This window comes from Thalassophryne amazonica, chromosome 7 (assembly GCF_902500255.1).
Source record: "Thalassophryne amazonica chromosome 7, fThaAma1.1, whole genome shotgun sequence".
Taxonomy (NCBI): Eukaryota; Metazoa; Chordata; class Actinopteri; order Batrachoidiformes; family Batrachoididae; genus Thalassophryne; species Thalassophryne amazonica.
In genome coordinates, this window is record NC_047109.1 from 54,463,050 (window position 1) to 54,483,733 (window position 20,684).

The 20,684-nt window shown below is 42.3% G+C and overlaps 1 protein-coding gene across 1 annotated transcript in view; it reads left to right on the plus strand.

Moving 5' to 3' along the window:
• gabbr1a (gamma-aminobutyric acid (GABA) B receptor, 1a) overlaps positions 1 to 20,684 on the plus strand; it is a 442,232-nt gene that overhangs the window by 416,484 nt on the left and 5,064 nt on the right. Inside the window, exons 22-23 of the mRNA XM_034174198.1 lie at positions 7,611 to 7,739; positions 17,933 to 18,076. Coding sequence (XP_034030089.1) covers positions 7,611 to 7,739; positions 17,933 to 18,076 — 273 coding nt within the window. The remainder of the gene's footprint in view (positions 1 to 7,610; positions 7,740 to 17,932; positions 18,077 to 20,684) is intronic.

The following is a 20,684-nucleotide window of genomic DNA, read 5'->3' on the forward strand; positions in this document are numbered from 1 at the left end:
CTCATACAAAATGGGAGCAAAACCAAAAGTGTTTTGTTTATATTTTTGTTGAGTATACATACATACATACATACATATATATACATATACATAGATATACATACACATATACATACATGCACGCACATACACAAATGAATGTTACTGAACAAGTTCACAATTACAACTGACAACATAAAACTCATCGTACTTCATTAGATACATATCTTGAAAACATCATTTTTTTATACTGATTTTTAAACTGATATTTGGACATCGTTTGAGTTCATCGGTCAGGTTATTCCATAATCTAGGGCCACACATGGAGACACAGAAACCTTTCCTGGTTGTCCGAGTGCAGCAATTTTAAAATGATACAAGCCACGTAAATTATATTTTCCTTCTCTCTCAGTAATATATTCTTGAATTCTAAATGGCACTTCTTTATTTTTCACTTTATGCATTAATTGAACAGTCTTGAACGAAATCATATCATTAAGTTTTAATATTTGAGATTTAATGAACAGTGGGTTGGTGTGGTCTCAATACCCTGCATTATGAATTGTCCTTAATGCTCTTTTTTGAAGAATGAATAATGGTTGCAATGTAGTTTTGTAATTGTTGCCCCAAACTTCAGCGCAATAAGTCAAGTAGGATGCAACCAATGAACAATAGAGAGTATGTAGTCCTCTGCAATCAAGAACATGCTTTACTTTATTTAATACTGCAATACTTTTTGATACCTTCATTTGAATATGCTGAATATGAGCTTTCCAATTAATTTTTTCATCAATAATGACACCTAAAAACTTATTCTCTTTGACACGTGCTATGTTTACCCCATGTATAATTAACTGAATTTGTATGTCTTTTTTATAGTTTCCAAATAACATCAATTTAGTTTTAGACAAATTTAATGATAATTTGTTAATATCAAACCATCTCTTTAACTTTATCATTTCTGTTCCTAAATCAGATAATAATTGTTGCAGATTTTCCCCTGAGCAAAACAGATTTGTGTCATCTGCAAAGAGCACAATTTTAATCATATCTGAGACTTTACATAAATCATTAATGTACAAAATAAATAATTTTGGGCCCAACACAGAACCCTGTGGTAGCCCACAAATGATGTCCAGATATGAAGAACAGTATTACCCGAGTTTAACAAACTGCTTTCGGTTTTGTAAGTGGCTTTTAATCCAACTCAGAGCAACTCCTCTGATCCCATACAGTTCCAACTTTTGGCCTCCATCATCTGTGAATGGAAGAGGTTCAGATCTACCAGGACTCTTGCAAGAGCTGGCCAACCATCTAAATTGAGCAAACAGGGGAGAAGGGCTTCAACCACTTAGTCCAATTAAGGGTCACGGAGGGCTGGAACCTATCCCAGCAGTCATGGAGCGTGAGGCAGGGTACACCCTGGACAGGATGCCAGTCTGTCACAGGGCCACAAACAGACAACCAGACACATTTACACCCACTCGCACACCGACGGACAAGTTAAAGATTTCAATCCACCTAACCTGCATATCTTTGGATGTGGGAGGAAACCGGAGCACCCAGAGGGAACCCACGCAAACACGGGGAGAACATGCAAACTCCACACAGAAAGGCCAAGGGCGGGAATTGAACCCACGACCTTCTCACTGTAAGGCAACAGTGCTAACCACTAATCCACTGTACTGCAGCATTTAAATCCTATTTTTAAAAAAAATTAAAATAAAGAACTAAGAAATGACACGTACATAAGTACACGATACCCTTAAGTACAAGTACACCCTTTGTTCAATACTTTGTTGGTGCACCTTTGACTGATTAAGGCCCTTCTCCCCTGTTTGCTTAATTTAGATGGTTGGCCAGCTCTTGCAAGAGTCCTGGTGGATATGAACTTCTTCCATTCACAGATGACGGAGGCCCCTGTGCTCATTGGAACCTTCAAAGCAGCAGAAATGTTTCTGTACCCTCCCCAGATTTGTGCCTCAAGACAATCCTGTCTTGGAGGTCTACAGACAATTCCTTCGACTTCATCCTTGGTTTGTGCTCTGACATGCACTGTCAACTGTAGGACCTTATATGTAAATGGGTGTGTGTCTTTCCAAATCATGTTCAAGCAACTGAATTTACTCCAGGTGGACTCCAATTAAGCATCTTAAGGATGATCAGTGGAAACAGGATGAACCTGAGCTCAATTTTGAGCTTCATGGCAAAGGCTGTGAATACTTACGTACATGTGATTTCTTAGTTTTTTATTTTTAATACATGTGTAAAAATTAATAATAAAAAATAAAAAACCTTTTTCATATTGTCATTATGGGGAATTGTGTGTAGAATTTTGAGGAAAAAACTGAATTTAATGCATTTTGGAAATGGGCTGTAACAACAAAATGTAGAAAAAGTGAAGCGCTGTGAATATTTTATGGATGCACTATAGACTGATAAAGTAATCATTTTTTCATTAATCTGAAAAGCTCTGTTACTTACTTGAATAAAGCAGACTCAAGTCTCTAGAAATAAAAATGAAATCCATGCAGTGCTTATAGTTCTGCCTAGTTCTTTAAGCCTTTAAAATATTATGTGTAAAACTGAGTTATTTTTCATTTCTTGAACATTTGTGTTCTTCACCATCTGTCAGCGTGCAGGCAGCTGAGATACCTTGAGCCTATCACTGTTTTAAGTTCCTCATGTATTTGTCCTGTTTGAATTTACAGTCCACAATAAAATAGTTCCCACTTTCACCATTTGGCATCAATCTTCAAATATTCTGCAGGAAGAATTCCACTGCGGGAACAACAAAATATAAATGGGAACCATTGATCTTAAGATAATCTTTAGGGGACACTGAACCTCACAGACTGATGATTGAGTGGCAAAAAAAGATGTGTGTACACGTGAGATGCAGAAGCAGGAGTATAATAAAATGTTCAAGCTGTTTCGCAGCTTGGCCTTGAAATTTTATTCTGAAAAAAAAAAACTGATTCCTGGATACATTTCTGTCAAAATGCTTATGCTGCCAACACAAGCTGCTGTCTTCTGTGAATCATAAATTTTAATGTGTGTGGCGCCAGTGACGTTATGAAACTAACAGCCATATCTCAGGCCCTCCTTGCAAAATGAAACGGGGTCTCAGCTGGACCTTCTGCTGAAATAAATGTTAAATAGATGCAATAATATATGATAAACTGCAACTCAGACCTTTTTCACTCATATTCTAATGTGACTCAAATGTACCTTATTTTTGCTTTTGAATGTTCACTGTTGGAGCTTTACACTGTGCTGCATGAGAAAAGACTGTGCACAGTGTGGGTTATGGTTATGTTATATGCACATGTTTATGAGACTCTGCTTTCTATGGCGCGATTACGTAGGCAGGAAAATGTTTAAAAAAGGTACCCATTTGTCCTCTAAAGTAAGAGAGATATGTGTAACCAGCAGTCATAAATATTTGTCAGTGGTTGTTGAGAGCAAATGAATCATCTTCAATGGAAGCACCCAGGATGCACTTAACATCCAAATAGTTCCCATTATGTTCACTTTAGCCACTTTAGACAAATAGTCAGAGCCATGTTTTGACACTCTTGATACTGGCTAACTATGCAATTCATGTAAAATGTTTCACATAAGTAGTTTCTGTCACATGAGCTGCCAGAGGCCGTTTGTGTTTTGATCAAGAGCAGGCAAACATTTATTTTTTAAATATATACTGCTGTCAAGAAGGTAACGTCTGTGCCAAATTACTATCTGTCACTTTCTTGGATGGTTTGCTCACAGGATTTCTTAAAAGCCGTTGAACAAATGTATACCGAGCGTGGCTAAAGGGCTCCCACATAGAATAAAAGCAGTGAAATTGTGGGGTGGATCCAAATAAAAGAGAGCAGCCGTGTAATTGCTGAAATTCACTCTCTTATTTTGATGGATTCCATCTAGCCAGGGGTGGTAGCCACATGGTTAGTGCACTTGGTTTCTGTGTAGAAGGTTCCCGGTTCAACACCCCCTGCCTCATTTCACGAAGGGCATCCAGTGTAAAACTTGTGCCACATCAACATGCAGGTCCACCTTGGATTTGCTCTCGCGACCTTGAGTTAAAAAAAAGGCAGCAGCTGAAGGGGCTTACTATTTTGATGTACCCCATCATTTAATGGCTCTGTAAGTGAGGAGGTAGACTGTCCTGGATCAACATAAACATTCATCCAATTAATGACTTCCTGGACTCGACCATCAGCAGTGTGTCTGTATGTGGCGAGAGTGTCAAAATTGTTGAGAGACTGCTTAATCTCAGCCGTGCCATTCATGTCTCTGGGAGCTCAGCTTATGGGGTCAAGAGACATCTTGGGAGAGTTTACCGAGTCATGAGGCTGCTGACAGAATTGTATGGTGATGTTGATATATTTGCTTGATGACAAAGGACCAAGTCTTTGGTCTTGATCTATGCCTTGACACTATCTTTGAAATCCACCTTCCATGGGGCAGGTAACTTTGGAGATTTACGAGATTCATTTCAAGATGAACCTGTCTGGCTTTTATTGATGAATTTGTCACTAAGGGGTCTGTTTGCTCTTGATCAACTGAGCTCACCTGAATGAGTTTTTGGCAGAACAGGGATGGAGGAAAAATGTCCAGGTTAGGGCTCTCTGAGAACCAGGGTTGGAGAACACTACATTATTTGACCAATAGGTATCAGTAGTCTTTAGTGAGCTACTGCATGAAGCTTCAAGTCATGAAGCTTTTGGTGAAGCAGTTGACTAGGAATCAAGGCTTAGACACTTTGGGTCAAGGGTGGATTCATCTTTGGGAGTACCGTGATTTTTCCTGGTGGGCCGATCAATAATGGGATGATTTGTTTACTGCGCCTTGCCATAGTAAGTCTCCCGGCCCAGAGAGAGAGACATGCACTGACCCACAGAGCTCAGCTGCAGCCTGCAGACACAGCATAGGCCCAATGGCTTGTCTGTCAAAAGAATACCTGACCCAATTGTGGCCCTATGATAAGCTACAGAAGCCCAGGAGTCCCACTTATGCATGCTCAAGATCCCTCCCCTTGTCCAGTTATCTTTAATGATGTGCAATCATGATGAGAGAGCAAGAGAAACAACACAGCAGAACATGAAAAACAAAGCAAGTCACAAAATGGAGAAATAATGTTTAAAAACAGAAAGGCAGTGCAGAAAAATTTGGGAGGGGGACTCGTGACTGATACTGCGAAGAGCAGAAAATTTCAGAAATGTTTGCTGTGGAGACAGACCTGGCAGGGGCGCCTGCGGGTCCCTCTCAGCAGCAGCAGGTGGTGTTGGCCCCGAACATTGAAAGTGACAGTGATGCTCCCGCTGCCACAGAGGTGATACAGGAGCAGGAGGAGATTTTTGGTGGTGGCGATGATAGCAGGTGTGTGCCAGCATGATGTGGATAAACATTCATTAAAGTGTTTAGCTTTTCATACAAATGAAAATGCCCCCGGGTTCAAGTGAGCAACATACTGTGTTGTCATCATTTATTTTATTCAAGGCTCCAGAATATAAAGAGAATATTGTTCATTATTATCACTTTACCGGGGCGTTGCTAGGCCGGTATCGTAGATTTACGTCAACGCTACCTGGCTATACCCGCCCGCTGTGCGTAAACAAATGACGTCATAGCGTGCGTCCAAGAACTGTCCGCAGAGGGGAAAAAAAAACTGTCCGCAGAGGAAAAGATGAAAAGGCGAGAAGTGTTTTTTGGTCCCAATATAGCTATTCCGGATGATTTTCTCATGGATAGTATGACAACGAACAGCAGCTAAAGCAGCCACTTGATGAGGACGCACTGGCTAAATTGGAGAGCAGCTCACCCAGTCGACATGACAAAAGTTAAAGTGAGCCAACTTTTTATGTACGTGTTACGTATTGTGTATCTCAGTAAAAAGTGGTAATAATGCAAATAACATGCTGTTGTCGTGCGGTATGCATTTTCTGAGTCCCTCCGTTCACGCCCAGTCGCCCAAAATGACAGATATTCGCCCTCGTCTACCTCGGGCGAATATCTGTCATTTTGTGTCAGATGTGTCAGTGACACATCTGTCACTGTGGTCCATCCTGTTGTGGCATTAGCATGCGTGCTAAGCTTTTATCAGAGGTGTGTTAACCTAACTCTACCTGTCCATTAGACAGGTAGGAGACAACTTTCACATGTCCAGCAGCACTTGTTGTCTGTCCAGGACAGTCAGACAAGCATTGAACCTAGATATGGTTGCAAGATTTATACTGCAGCTGGTGACCTAAAACATCTGGATGACATTGGTACCAGGTCTCTCTGGAGAGTCCTTGTGTACCACACAAATGACTTGTGTCAATGAGTGCTTACTTATGCAGACCCAGAAGAAGCATAGTATTTGTACTGTAGTGTGATCCTACATCTATGTGCCACATTTTCCAGACCATGATCCAGTACACGGGTGGCTCATTGCTGAGGACCCCAGTGATTGGACGAGGCGGGGCAGCCACAGTGTACTTTGCCGTGGTAGATATTATACATGGTGACTGTTGGGAAATATGGTTGGACTGCAGGTTGGCCACTGAGGTCACATTCGGGACCCAAAGCAGTTCTTTGACATGCTGTATGTGGCACCAGCGCCTACTCTCAAAAAGACTATGCTTCCAGCTCTGAATTACCCACATTCCAATGGGGACGACACCTTACCATCACACCAGCCTCCACCCTCATGTGGTTTTGAAGCATTTCATGTGTGCATGCAGGGAGATAAGCCGAGTGTGCATAATTTGGTGGTGGGAAGAAACCCACAGACACAGCGAGAAGGCATAGACTCTACACAAAAAAAAAAACATTTGGGATTTGGTGGAACCAAACCCACTTCTTCCTGAGTGCTAACCACTGCGTCATCACCACATAACCCACAAAGAAAAAGGAAATAAAGAATTGGCTGCCTTTCCACCATAAGGCGTTGTAAGCCTGAGAAGAGGTATGCGCTCTTATTAGTACTCTTCTCCTATTTAATCCATCTTCACAAAATTCCCTTTGCCTGCCTGTATACCCATTAATAAAATAAGAGGAAGCCATTTAATGAGCATCAAAGGATTTATCAACTTTGTGAATGTGTAATTAGTGAATGCATTGATCTCGCCTGTTCCGCAGAGGAACACGTTTATCATTGATCTATCATTCATGCTTATTTACCAGAGCATTAAACACGGCTCGTGAGCTTGCATGCTTATTTCATCACACATCTCCATAATACTTGAAAAGACTGGTGTTATTATTATTATTGTTGTGTATTATGATATTCATACTTCAGTTTAATGACGATGCCCATAGATAATAGTGTGTCTGTGAAGGGAATTGTTCGTGTGAGCTTCGCGTCTTGATGAGATAACAGTGTGCTTGATTGTCAGTGCGGTGATGCCACTACAGTCATGACTTTTTAATGCTCTTTCCACATGGGAGCCCTCTCCGGAATGATAAACAGATGCTTTTAAGGGTGTGATGTCCCTCCCCTGTCTTTTTTTCAGTCCCCCCTCCTTAAAACTTTGCTCTCCACCTCCTATCCTCTATCCCCCCCCCCCAATTTAAACTAACTTCTGCTTTTTCCTTTTTGCATTTTGCTCCTTTATTAAAGCTTCTCTCTCGTTCTCCTCCTGCAGGTGCTATGCCTGATCACGGCTCCAGTCACGATGATCCTGTCGTCACAGCAGGACGCCTCTTTTGCTTTTGCCTCTCTGGCAGTCGTCTTCTCTGCCTACATCACGCTGGTGGTGCTTTTTGTACCCAAGGTGCTCTGACTACTTCAAGAACCACAAAAAAGACACACACAACAGTACAGTCACACTGCAGCAAAACCAAAAGACAATCATACACCGAGCAGCCACTTTATCAGGCGGCATGTACCTAGTAAAGTGTCACTGAATTTGCATCCTGTGCACGTTGACACATGGCAGTGGTTTCAGCTTGTGGGAGTTTTGTGGTTCTTTATGTTACTGTCAGCTTGTAGCCATCAGGACGTTCTCTTCTGACCTGCTCATTAGCAAGCCCTTTACACTGACACAACTGATGCATATTACTTTTTTGTTATTGGTGGTGAACTCTGTAGAGGATGTTGTGCTGGAAAATCCCATGAGATCAGGATGATCTCATGATGATTTTTGAGGTACTCAAACTGCCCCGTCTGGCACTAACCAGTCATTCCAAAGATCATATTATTTTTTTTCCTCCACTCTGATGTTCAGTCTGGACATTAATTAAACCCTCTAAATTTAGAATTGTTTTCGCAACACAGCTGGCTGTTTATACACCAGTTAAAGAGGTAACTTTGTGCAAAATCTTTTTTTAAAATCTCACTTTTATATATACATTTTGCAATTTTCATGTTGAACATTTTAAAAGTACCACTATTCTGTCTGTGGATGTAAAAATTCTCCTAAAATCGAAATTTTGCCTTGAAATTACTCATTTTACACTTTGGTGACATATGGAAAGGAACTCCTGAATCTGAGATACACCTACTAATTCATTTTGCACACAGTGTAACATTTTCTTCCTGAACTCCTTAACACCCATCGTCACATATATGCTACAATCTCTGACTCAAATATGCAACTTACCAAATTGACCTGTATGCCTGTTGTCGCAAATTTGCAACATGCCATCATTATTATTATAACATTATAACATAAAGTCATTGCCGGAATACCCAATATTACTATCTAGTTTTTGTGCAAAAGTGAAATTAATAATCTCAACATTATTTACCATCTACTTAAAGGCAAAAACACACACAAAACATTTTTTTATATACAGCTATATAAATTCGGGCGTTAAGGGGTTAATAATAGTAATAATAATAGTTGTATTATTTGCATTGTCTTGGGTAGTTATATTTTTTGAGTTCACACTATCCATCAGCTTTACTGACATGCTTGAGTTTGGGCTTTTAATCACACTTTGCCGACCAATTTAGCTGTTCTAAAAATAAAATGTTCCATTTAATATGCAGAATCAAAAGGTCTGTGTGCGAGAGAAGAAGTGCTATAGTCTCTAAATGACTGATTTCATGGAAAATCATGCATTTAAGATCAAGATGCAGCTTCTGCACTTGTCTTTTTTAAAAATGCCATTGTTGTTGGCAGTTTCCTCACTTGCGAGGATAGTGGGAAGGCCTTTTTTTTTTTTTTTTTTTAGTTTATTTTCTACAAGCCCTCTGGTGGCTGAAAAGTCCGATGCGGGATGCACAAGACCTGTTACACTTGGGGCAAATGAACACTTGCGTAGGCTGGGCTTGTGCTGCTGCCCGCTCTTTCTGTCTTTGACGCTTCTGGCGTGAGGCCTCACTTCTTTCTGCCTCAAACTTCAGGCTGGCAGATTTGATGCTGGAACGCCAGCTGAGTCTATCTGTAGCTAGATGCTGCCATGACTGATACTGAATGCCTGCAAGGGAGAGCTGTTTCTTCAGCTGGTCCTTATAGCGTTTTTTGGGGGCCCCTTGGTTTCGTCTCCCTTCCTTGAGCTCGCCAAAGAGAATTAATTTTGGCATGCATGTATCATCCATCCTGGCTACGTGACCTGCCCAACGAAGCTGTTGTTTGAGTATAATAGACTCCATGCTGGGCAATTTGGCTCTGGTAAGGATGTCCTCATTTGAGACGTAGTCCTGCCACTTGATCCCGAAGATGTTTCGGACACAACGCTGATGAAAGCGTTCCAGTAATCTGATCTGCTGGTGATACAAAACCCAGGTTTCAGCTCCATACAGGAGGGTAGGGACCACAATGGCTCTGTAGACCTGCACTTTTGTGGAAAGGCGCAGTGCATGATTCTGCCAGACTTAGAGAGTCGACCAAAAGAACTGCTGGTCTTGGCAAGGCGACTGTCTAGGTCCTTGGCAACATATGCGTCGTTTGAGATAACACTACGGAAATACGTGAAGTGCTCTACTGCATTCAGGCTGGTACCCTCGATGTTGATTTGGGGTGGGGTATATGCTGTATGGGGGACCGGTTGATATAGCACTTCTGTCTTTCTCAGGCTGATGGTGAGGCCGAAGGCTCTTGCTGCTTCAGCAAAACAGTTGACAATGTGCTGCAAGGCTTGCTCTGTATGGGCGACGAGGGCGCAGTCATCTGCAAAGAGCAGCTCCATGATTAGCTGTTCTGTGATCTTAGTGTGGGACAGAAGGCGCCGCAAGTTAAACAGACTTCCGTCGGTTCTGAAGCGGATATAGATGCCGTCTGTCAAGTCTTCTTTGGCCTCATGAAGCATCATGCTGAAGAAGATGGAGAGCAGAGTGGGCGCGAGGATGCAACCTTGTTTGACGCCATTTGAGATGGGGAAGCTGCCGGACAGAGTCCCCTTGTACTTCACTTGTCCCATCTGGCCTTCATGCAGCTGGCGGATGATGGTGAGGAGCTTTGGAGGGCAGCCAAGGCAGGCAAGAATCTTCCACAAACCCTCACGACTGACTGTGTCAAAAGCCTTGGTTAGGTCTATGAAGGCTGCATAAAGGGCCATGTTCTGTTCTCTGCACTTCTCCTGGATCTGTCTCAGGACGAAGATCATGTCAGTGGTTCCCCTGTTGGCCCGAAATCCTCACTGACTCTCGAAAGTATTTTCATGCGCTATGGTAGGGGTAAGCCTGTTGAGCAGCACTCGAGCCAAAATCTTACCTGCTGTTGAGAGGAGAGTGATGCCCCGGTAATTAGAACAGTCGGACTTGTTGCCCTTGTTCTTGTACAGGGAGACAATGACCGCATCCCGAAGGTCTTGTGGAACCATTCCCTTTTCCCAGCAACTGGAGAAGAGAATCTGAAGCTTGTCGAGGACTGCCTCACCTCCATTTTGGTACACCTCTGCTGGGATGCCATCTATGCCAGGAGACTTCCCTGGATTCAAGTGTTGGGGGGTCATCAAGTTCCTATTTCACCTCCACCTGGGGAATCTTCTCGATTGATGACTCTTGCACAGTGCGCTTGTCACTGAAGAGGTTTTCAAAGTGTTCTGACCAACGCTGCATAATGGTTTCCTTGTCCGTCAGAAGGGTGGAGCCGTCTGAGGAGTGCATGGGTGCTTGCACTTGATGTGCTGGCCCATGGATGGTCTTAAGGGCTTCATAAAAGGAGTGCATGTCTCCGGCATCGGCATGTTGTTGTGTCTTCTCCGCAAAAGCTAGCCACCAGTCATTCTGCAGTATGCGGAGCTTGCTTTGCAGTGTGGAGCAGGCATTTCTGTAAGCTGTCTTGGCAGAGTGGTCATCAGGTTTAGCTAAAAGAGTCTTGTAGCATGCACGTTTCTTTTCTAGTAGTTTCTGGATCTGTGCATCAGACTCATCAAACCAGTCTTTATTTTTCCTGGCTGAGAAGCCCACTACTTCTGCTGCCGTCTCCTGAAGGATGGTCTTTAATCTCATCCACTGTTGTTCAGGGTCATCAGGCAGGCCTTCTTCTCCACCCAGTCTCTCCTCTAGTTTGGCCTGGAACTCCTTTTTTGTGTCTATGTCTTGCAGCTTGTGGAGTTGTAGCTTCTTAAACTGTGGGCCTTTCTTCTTAGGAGGAGGCTTGAAAGTGAAAGCAATCTTGGAACGGACCAAGCGATGATCCGTATAGCAATCCACGCTAGGCATCACCCTGGTATGTAATACGTCTCTTCTATCACGCTGTCGCGTCAGAACGTAGTCCAGAAGGTGCCAGTGTTTGGAGCATGGGTGTCTCCAGGTTGCTTTGAATCTCTCTTTCTGTTGGAACAGGCTGTTGGTGATCGTCAAGTCATGTGCAGAGCAGAACTCCAGCAGTAGGCGGCCATTGTCGTTACAGTTGCCTATGCCATGTTTCCCTAGCACGTCCTTCCATACATCAGAGTCGCGGCCCACTCTGGCGTTGAAATCTCCCATGATGAGGAGCTTGTCCTGGGTGTCGACGCGCTGTAGAATGTTGTGCAGATCGCTATAGAAAGCCTCCTTAACTCCGATGTCGGCCTGCATGGTTGGGGCATACACACTAACAATAGTGGCAAAATCCTTGTTGTTGATGGGGAGCCGGAGTGACATGAGTCGGTCAGAATGTCCAACTGGCAAACTGTGTAACCTATGTGCTATGGCGCTCTTAATCATGAACCCGACCCCTGAGAGTCGACGATCTTCTTTAGCCTTCCCTGACCAGAACAGTGTGTAGCCTGTGCCTTCCTCGGTGAGTGACCCTTGGTCTGCAAAGCGCACCTCGCTGAGTGCAGCAGTGTCTATGTCAAGCCTTGCTAGCTCTTTGGCGACTAAGGCTGAGTGTCTTCGAGGATGATCGTTATTGTCTGAGTCCATCATTGTGCGTACATTCCAGCACGTAATTTTCAGGTTCTTTGGTTTTCTTTTCGCACCGCGTGTAGTGATGCCCGTTGGCAGAGGTGAGCCAACCGGGTCTAGTGAGACAAGCCATGTTTAGACCACCTTTTCTAGGTCTGTCTCCATGTGGAGCAAGCAGGGCTATCCCTAAACAGGGCTGCTTGGTCACCCAGGGCCCTGCCGGATGATGCTGTTGTCTCGGGTCAGCAATCAAACGACCATAGATCCTGAGCCGCCTGCATGCAGGATCGAGACTGCAGCTCCCAGTGCCATCATGCACCTGCTGTTTTCGCCTCTTCCCATCGCTGCAGGGCTTTCCTTCCCGCCTGTGCTCGTTGCTTAAAGTGGGGATCAGCTCGCGCACACCAATTCCACTCTTTAGGCAAGGTGGCACTCCACAGTGGCACAGACAAGCTGAGACGGCTGTGGCGACCACCAGGCTGTAGGTTTTACATCAGAGTGACCTTCTCCTAGCCTCTGGCTAAAGAACCTTCCTCTGAGGCACGGGGGCAGTAACCCAGGCTGGGGGTTTAACATCAGGGTTTTCCTTCCCCTAGGTGGACCGCCTTAACAGCTCCGAGCTGCGACGACACGGCACAAGCCACCGGACCATTTCTGAGCTGATGGCTCTGTGGATACGAGACCGTCATGTGCTCTTTCTCTGGTTATCACAAGAGCTGGACATCAGCCATTTTCCGGCAGATTTCACTTTTAACAAGAGATTTTGTCATGGAAAGCCGCGCGGAGGCTTCGCGCGTCACGACCGATTCGCTGATGAAGCGAGACAAAGGAACACCTCCGTTTCGGCGTGTCAGAGGAGAAGTTTGGACATGTCCAGCTCTCCACAATTTCACTGATACTTCCTGGACTGGTAAGCATTGAAAGCCGAGATAGACATGTCCAAACCTGTCCTCTGACACGCCGAAATGGAGGTGTTCCTGATTGGGACAAATAAAAATATTTCTTTAAATATAAAGAAACACTAAACAGTTTATATATATATAAAACTTATAAAAAACTTATAAAAAGCTTCATTTGGTAAATATAAAAAGACAGAACCATTTAGAAATTAAAGTGTTCCCTCAGATCAACTGTGCTAAAAGGCTACGCTAACGTTAGCCGATCATTAAACCTTCAAAGCAGTTAAGTAAACGTCACGTTTTATTTTTACATTATTCTCACCTCGATAAAGCTGCAGAACTAAACTCCGTTGGGCAAACTGGGACTTCACATATATCCAAAAAGTGGAAGATTTCGGACTGAGTGGGTCTGCTCCATCACCCCGGCTGCCTGCCTCAGTCTGCCCAGTGATGATGCCTGAAGGCCGGCTTCTCTGTGCGGTTTGGTCCGCTGTTGCGGTTCGATCGTCGGCCCTCCTCGTCCATCCTCCTCCTCGGTCGGCGTCACTCCGAAAAATAGCTGGAAAAAAAAAAGCTTCTCCCAGCAGGGTGATGGGAGAATCTTTCTACTGCTGTTTTTTAAAGCTTTTTTTGTGGTTCAGGCCACCCAAATTCAAGATGGCGATCGCTGAACTTTTTCAGACTGTGGAAACAGCCAGAGTGTGACGTGGCAATCTCCGCCCCCCACTTTTTTTTTTTTTTTTTTTTTGCCGCTTCCAAAGCGACGCGTCTGACGTCATCCAGCAGATTCGACAGATCCCGATCCGTTGACGCATTGGCCTGACGGATTCAGTGTAAAAGGCCCTTTACAGAAAAACCCCAATGGTCAAAATGACCCCCCTGTGAGCAAGCACTTGGCGACAGTGGGAAGGAAAAACTCCCTTTTAACAGGAAGAAACCTCCAGCAGAACCACGCTCAGGGAGGGGCAGTCTTCTGCTGGGACTGGTTGGGGCTGAGGGAATATAAAGTTAACCAAATCTAAATGTACTTAAAACAATCACAGTCAAAACCTTTATCACTATGAAAACAGATAAGTGTGTATAAAGCTAACTGAATCTGAAAGTAACTGAAAAACAGGTAACTGAACATAAATTAATGCAAAGATATGCAAATTGTTAAATGAATATAAAGCTAGCAATCTAAAATGTACTTAAAATCACACTATCTGAATCTAAAAATGTATTTATCACTATGAACATAATTTCATGCAAAGCAATAGCTAAATGGATATAAAGCTAACAAAGTAAAATTGTAAAATTGATGTAAAATAACACTATATGAATCTAAAAATGTATTTATCACTATGAAAACAGTTAAATGTATATAAAGCTAACTGAAAAACAGCTAACTGAACATATAAATTCATGCAAAGCTATGTGACTAGCTAAATGAATATAAAGCTAGCAATCTAAAATTTACTTTAATAACACTATATGAATCTAAAAATGTATTTATCACTATGAAAACAGTTAAATGTATATAAAGCTAACTGAAAAACAGCTAACTGAACATATAAATTCATGCAAAGCTATGTGACTAGCTAAATGAATATAAAGCTAGCAATCTAAAATTTACTTTAATAACACTATATGAATCTAAAAATGTATTTATCACTATGAAAACAGTTAAATGTATATAAAGCTAACTGTAAAAAACAGCTAACTGAATATATAAATTCATGCAAAGCTATGCAAAGAGAGAGTTAGAGAAGTAGAAAAAAATCATACTTACTAACATACATACATACAGTGATACTATAACATGATATAATATAACATGATAATACAGCTACTATGATACAGCTAACATGACAACACAGCTACTGTGATACAGCTACCATGATACAGCTACTGTACCAGTAGCTGTATCATGGGCACCTCTGTACAAAATGAATTTAAAAAAAAAAATTTTAATAATGCCATTAAGTGCATATTTACCTACATAAGATGGTGCCCACATTGATCATCTTCTCTTTGCTGAAGCCATTGCATAACATGGAGTCGTATCCTCTCTGGTCACTCCAAAGGACCACTTTTTTGCTTTGTTTTCTTCTCTCATAGCCAACCAATGGCACATCCACTCAAGAGGTTTTTAGTTTTTCAGTTCATACACACACACACACACACACACACATATGAACAAATCAGTGGGTTTTGGCGCCATGATGTAGAGTAGACCAGAGGTGACAGACAGTGCATCCGGAAATTATTCACATTTTGTTATATTACAGCCTTATTCCAAAATGGATTAAATTCATTTTTCCCCTCAAATTCTATTCATAACACCACATAATGACAAGATGATTTTTTTAAAATTTCTGTGAATTTATAAAAAAAAACAACTAAGAAATCACACGTACATAAGTATTCACATCCTTTGCTTAATACTTTGTTGTTGCACCTTTGGCGGCAAATACAGCCTCAAGTCTTCTTGAATAAGATGTTTGGTGCACCTATTTTTGGACAGTTTTGTCCATTCCTCTTTGCAGCACCTCTCAAGCTCCATCACGTTGGATTGGGAGTGTCGGTGTACAGCCATTTTCAGATCTCTCCAGAGATGTTCAGTCGGATTCAGGTCTGGGCTCTGGCTGGGCCACTCAAGGACAGTCACAGAGTGTCACTCACAGAAGCCACTCCTTTGATATCTTGACCGTGTACTTAGGGTCATTGTCCTGCTGAAACATGAACCGTCACCCCATTCTGAGTTCAAGAGCACTCTGGAGCAGATTTTCATCCAGGATGTCTCTGTAGATTGCTGCATCCATCCTGACTAGTCTCCCAGTTCCTGCCACTGAAAAACATCCCCACAGGATGATGCTGCCACCACCATGCTTCACTGTAAGGGTGGTGGCTGGTTTCCTCCAAACATGTCGCCTGACATTCACACCAAAGAGTCCAATCTTTGTCTCATCAGACCAGAGAATTTTGTTTCTCATGGTCTGAGAATCGTTCAGGTGCATTTTGGGAAACTTCAGGTGGGTTGCCATCTGCCTATTACTAAGGAGTGGCTTCCATCTGGCAACTCTGCCATACTCTATCATGATGATTTGCTGCAGAGATGGTTGTCCTTCTGGAAGTTTCTCCTCTCTCTACAGAGGAATGCTGGAGCTCTACCAGAGGGACCATTGGGTTCTTGGTCACGTCCCTGACTAAGGCCCTTCTCCCCTGATCGCTCAGTTTAGACGGGCAGCCAGCTCTAGGAAGAGTCCTGGTGGATCCAAACTTCTTCCATTTATGGATGATGGAGGCTACTGTGCTCATTGGAACCTTCAAAGCTGCAGAAATGTTTATGTACCCTTCCCCAGATGTGTGCTTTGAGCCAACCCTGTCTTGGAGGTCTACAGACAGTTGCTTTGACTTCATGCTTGGTTTGTGTTTTGACATACACTGTCAACTGTGGGACCTTATATGTAGACAGGTGTGTGAAACATCTCAAGGATGATCAGTGGACACAGGATTCACGTGAGCTCAATGTTGAGCTTCATGGCAAAGGTTGTGAATACATATGTAATTTGCAAAAATCTCATAAAAACTTTTTTCACATTGTCATTATGGGGTATTGGGTGTAGAATTTTAAGGAAAACAGTGAATTTTGTCCATTTTAGAATAAGACTGTAACATAAAATGTGGAAAAAGTAAAGCGCTGTGAATACTTTCCGGATGCACTGTAACTACTCAATTGTTCACATTTTATACCACTACCACAAGACTGAAGAACAAAGTGGTTTCCTATCCTATCCAGCTGGTTTCTTGTGCAGGCCAATAAGTTTGAGAACCCTCATTTTTATGAAATGGAGCCTCATACATGTTTCTTATTACAAGAGAAGGCAAGGGAGCATGAATCCTCGTCACTGGAAAAAAAAACTTGAAGGGAAAAAAAATTGCGGCTGGTGACAGCAGAATGTAATCTGCAACCTTGCCACTGGGTGACACTAAATCCTATATACTGTAGTTTTAAAGGAACGTGCACAATAACTGCTTGTTTATGTGACACTTGAAAATGATTTTAAAAATTATGTTTATTTGTTTTCCTTTAGGTTGTACCATTTCTATGTTGTTTGTTTGTTTGTTCATTGCCAACATCAATAGGTTTGTAACAATATTAACTTGCTGAAATAAGTACAATATAACCCCTTGAACTTGAGTGTATGTAACAGTTTTTAAAGAGATATTCTAGTGTGTCTGTGTGGTGCATGAAAACTGTTAGAATATCATATAGTTCCTTCTGACAGTTTTGCATTTACAAATGTTCAAAAATGTTTTCAAGCTTTCAAGCTTGGGTACTTTGTGATATTGGATTGGCTGTGACAGCATCAAAAACACCAGCTTCCTTCATTTGTAAGCTGTTTGAAAAGATGCAGCCCACAGAAACTGGTCTTTAAAAAAACTCCAACCTGAGGTGTTTCACAGTTGCAGATGTATAAAACATTTTGCATTGGGAAAACATTGTCTGGCACAAAGGAACTGTTGCATTTTTCATGTGCGGAATGGCCTACAGCGGTTTGTTTGGGATAACTACAACAACTGGGCAGAGAACATGACCAGTCACAGCCACCGTGAGTGTGCACACTTTGGAAAGAGTGCCACCAGCAGAAAGTGAATCATCAATTTCCAAACCACAGTTAGAAAAAGACCTGACATCATTATGACTGCTGTTTGATTGACAGTTGGTTCTTCACAGATGAGAGACGAGACATTCTCAGTAGATATGTCACTAATTTTCCTGTTCTTTGCTGCGTTGCTGCAGATGCGGCGTCTGATCACCCGCGGTGAGTGGCAGTCGGAGCAGCAGGACACTCTGAAGACAGGCTCATCCACCAACAACAACGACGAGGAGAAGTCCAGGCAGCTGGAGAGAGAGAACCGGGAGCTGCAGAAGATCATCCAGGAGGTAACTGTGCTTGCCACCTCACATGCAATTCAACACGCTATATAAAATCTGTTTCAGCTCGGAGGCAGACATCACTTACACGTCTGCAGGCAGCAGATGATGCACAGTCACACGTACAGTGTGTGCTTGTGTTATGAACATAATACATGTACTTTCTGCTTATCTGTGTGTAGGTGTTTGTGCACACTGTGCACCTGATAACACCACATAATATCAGAGAGCTGGAGAATACTGTAGAAAAGGTAGCAATAACCGCATTACCTTGTTTTGAGAAACAGGATTTTATGTTGTAATGTTTTGTTTATCATTATTATCGCCGCCGAGGACGTTGTTTTGCCTGTGTCAGTTTTTCTGTGTGTGCTTAGCATACTAGTAATTACACAAAAACCAATCAACCAGTTGTCTCAAAGCTTGGTGAGAACGTTGGGCTGGAAATTAAACAGTAAATTTTAGGGTGGCTCTGCACAAAATACAGCAGGATCAGGCATACGGAGTGAAACAGAATTTAATGAAACTTGGTGAATGAAAGGCATCAGAGAGCTGATACCCATCCTGCAGGCTGTGCACACTGAGATATAAGTTTGTGTTATGATTTATGAATACTTATTATAAGCAATACATGCAGTGAGCTTTGAGGGACCACATATATTAATTTATTTTTTGTTTTTTAACTGTATGTCATGATGAGTACCATAGTGTGACCCCAATACAGAGAACTGACCATGTGTTTAGAGGCAAGAGTTCTTTATAAAACAGGGGAACAGGAACAGAAAGGCAAGTGTTCGATGTGTGGCAGGTTAATCAATAACTCAGAGATCAAAACACAGTTCGGGAACAAAAGACATGGCTGACTGAATGGTAACTCAGCATGTTACTAAGCTTAAGGACACGGGGAATCAGTCCAAACCACAATAATCTTTCAGAGGGAATTAGCAAAGGGTTATCCCAAAAGCAGGCACAATTCAGTAATGTGAAGTTTTTATACCAAGCACTGAGTCTTAAACAGTCAGTAAAAATTAGCAATCTGCAAAGGCAGAAAAACTCTGGTAACAACATAACAGTTATATGAAACTAGATTAGTGTTCTCAAACGGGTCCTCAAGGACGACCAGATATGTACAACTAATCAACTGCTAACAGAAAACCTGAATGAGCTAATTAGCTTGTGGCAGAGTAGGGAGAGATGGAAAATGTGTAGGTTAGATGGTCCTGCGAGCCACTGAAATAAACATAGAATGCTAGAAATAACATGGAGAAGTTGGACCGACACCGCTGTTAGCTACAACAGAGGAGTGCTGTGGCCCATGATACTGTGGGATCTATGTTCCTGATTTCTGTTCGGGGAAGGCTGACAACAGTGTCCATCTAGAGGTCTCCTGTCTGAGCATTTGGTATCTGGAGCAAAGTTGTTACATGAGGATTAACTTGGCCACACATGATGAAATATGGGTCATAATGCCCACTGGACTTTTTATTATCTGGGCTATTACGTCCATCATCTCTGTTTAGCATGTTTGACAATTGTTTGTTGTATTTGGTTTATTTGATCTTTGTCATTGGTAATATGGCCAACACAATTGGTCACTCATCTGAGTCTGGTCTGCTTGAGGTTTCTTCCTCAAAAAATGCCAGAGGGAGTATTTCCTTACCACTGAAGCCTATGTGGTTGCTCTCTTGGGTGTTAGACTTTGCCCCTGTGAAGCACCTTGGGGTGATTGCTATTGTAATTTGGCACTATATAAATGAAACGAATCAGCTGCATAATAATCCAGCAAAAACTGACAAATGAAGTGACTCAAATACTGTGAAAGAAGATTAACTATAGAAATCAGTCTTGGAATTAATGAATGAACAACACATGAGACAAAGACAACTAATGACAGCTCAGGAAACAAGAGGGACAGTGTTGAAATAGGACATAAGAGGGAGCCAGAGACCAGAGATACAGAGAGTGGGCAGTGACCAAGCCAGGGAGTGCTGATACCCAGGAATGATGACATGCCAGAGACAGGATAACATGAAGATTAGGGTGGTGAGAAAATGTATAGGATTGTTTTTTGTTTTTTTTTCAAATTTGATATCGCACACCCCCCTATTTTGTGAGAATCATTGAAAAAACAATGCCTGTGAAATTTTAAGCCAATCCAATCAGTGGAAGTGGTCTCCCAGAGGCATTAAAGATCAGTATAATTCAGTAGGATTTGGTGCATATGAAGTCTTTGTCCAAAACTATCACAAAAGGTCAGTTTAGGTCTGTACAATATCAATTACAAACTGATGCAAAATCATTTCTCAAAAGCTCAATGGCCTGTCACATAACCTTCAGGAGATCCAGTCTAAAGCATAAGAGATTTGGAACAGTTCGGTAGGGGATCAGCCGGATCAGACACACATGCACAGGCTGAGAGCTCATGCTGACTCTCCATGGAATCCAACCTCCCAGCTGAAGTGCACCGTGTATCCTACCCATCTGAAGAGATCCATGTTTGATATTGCGACCACAGTCTTTTTCATGAAGAAAGCATAGACATTCAGAGGTCACACACAACAAAGCAGTATGCAGGTATGGACATGAAAATCATATTTGATATCAAACTTAAACATTGAAC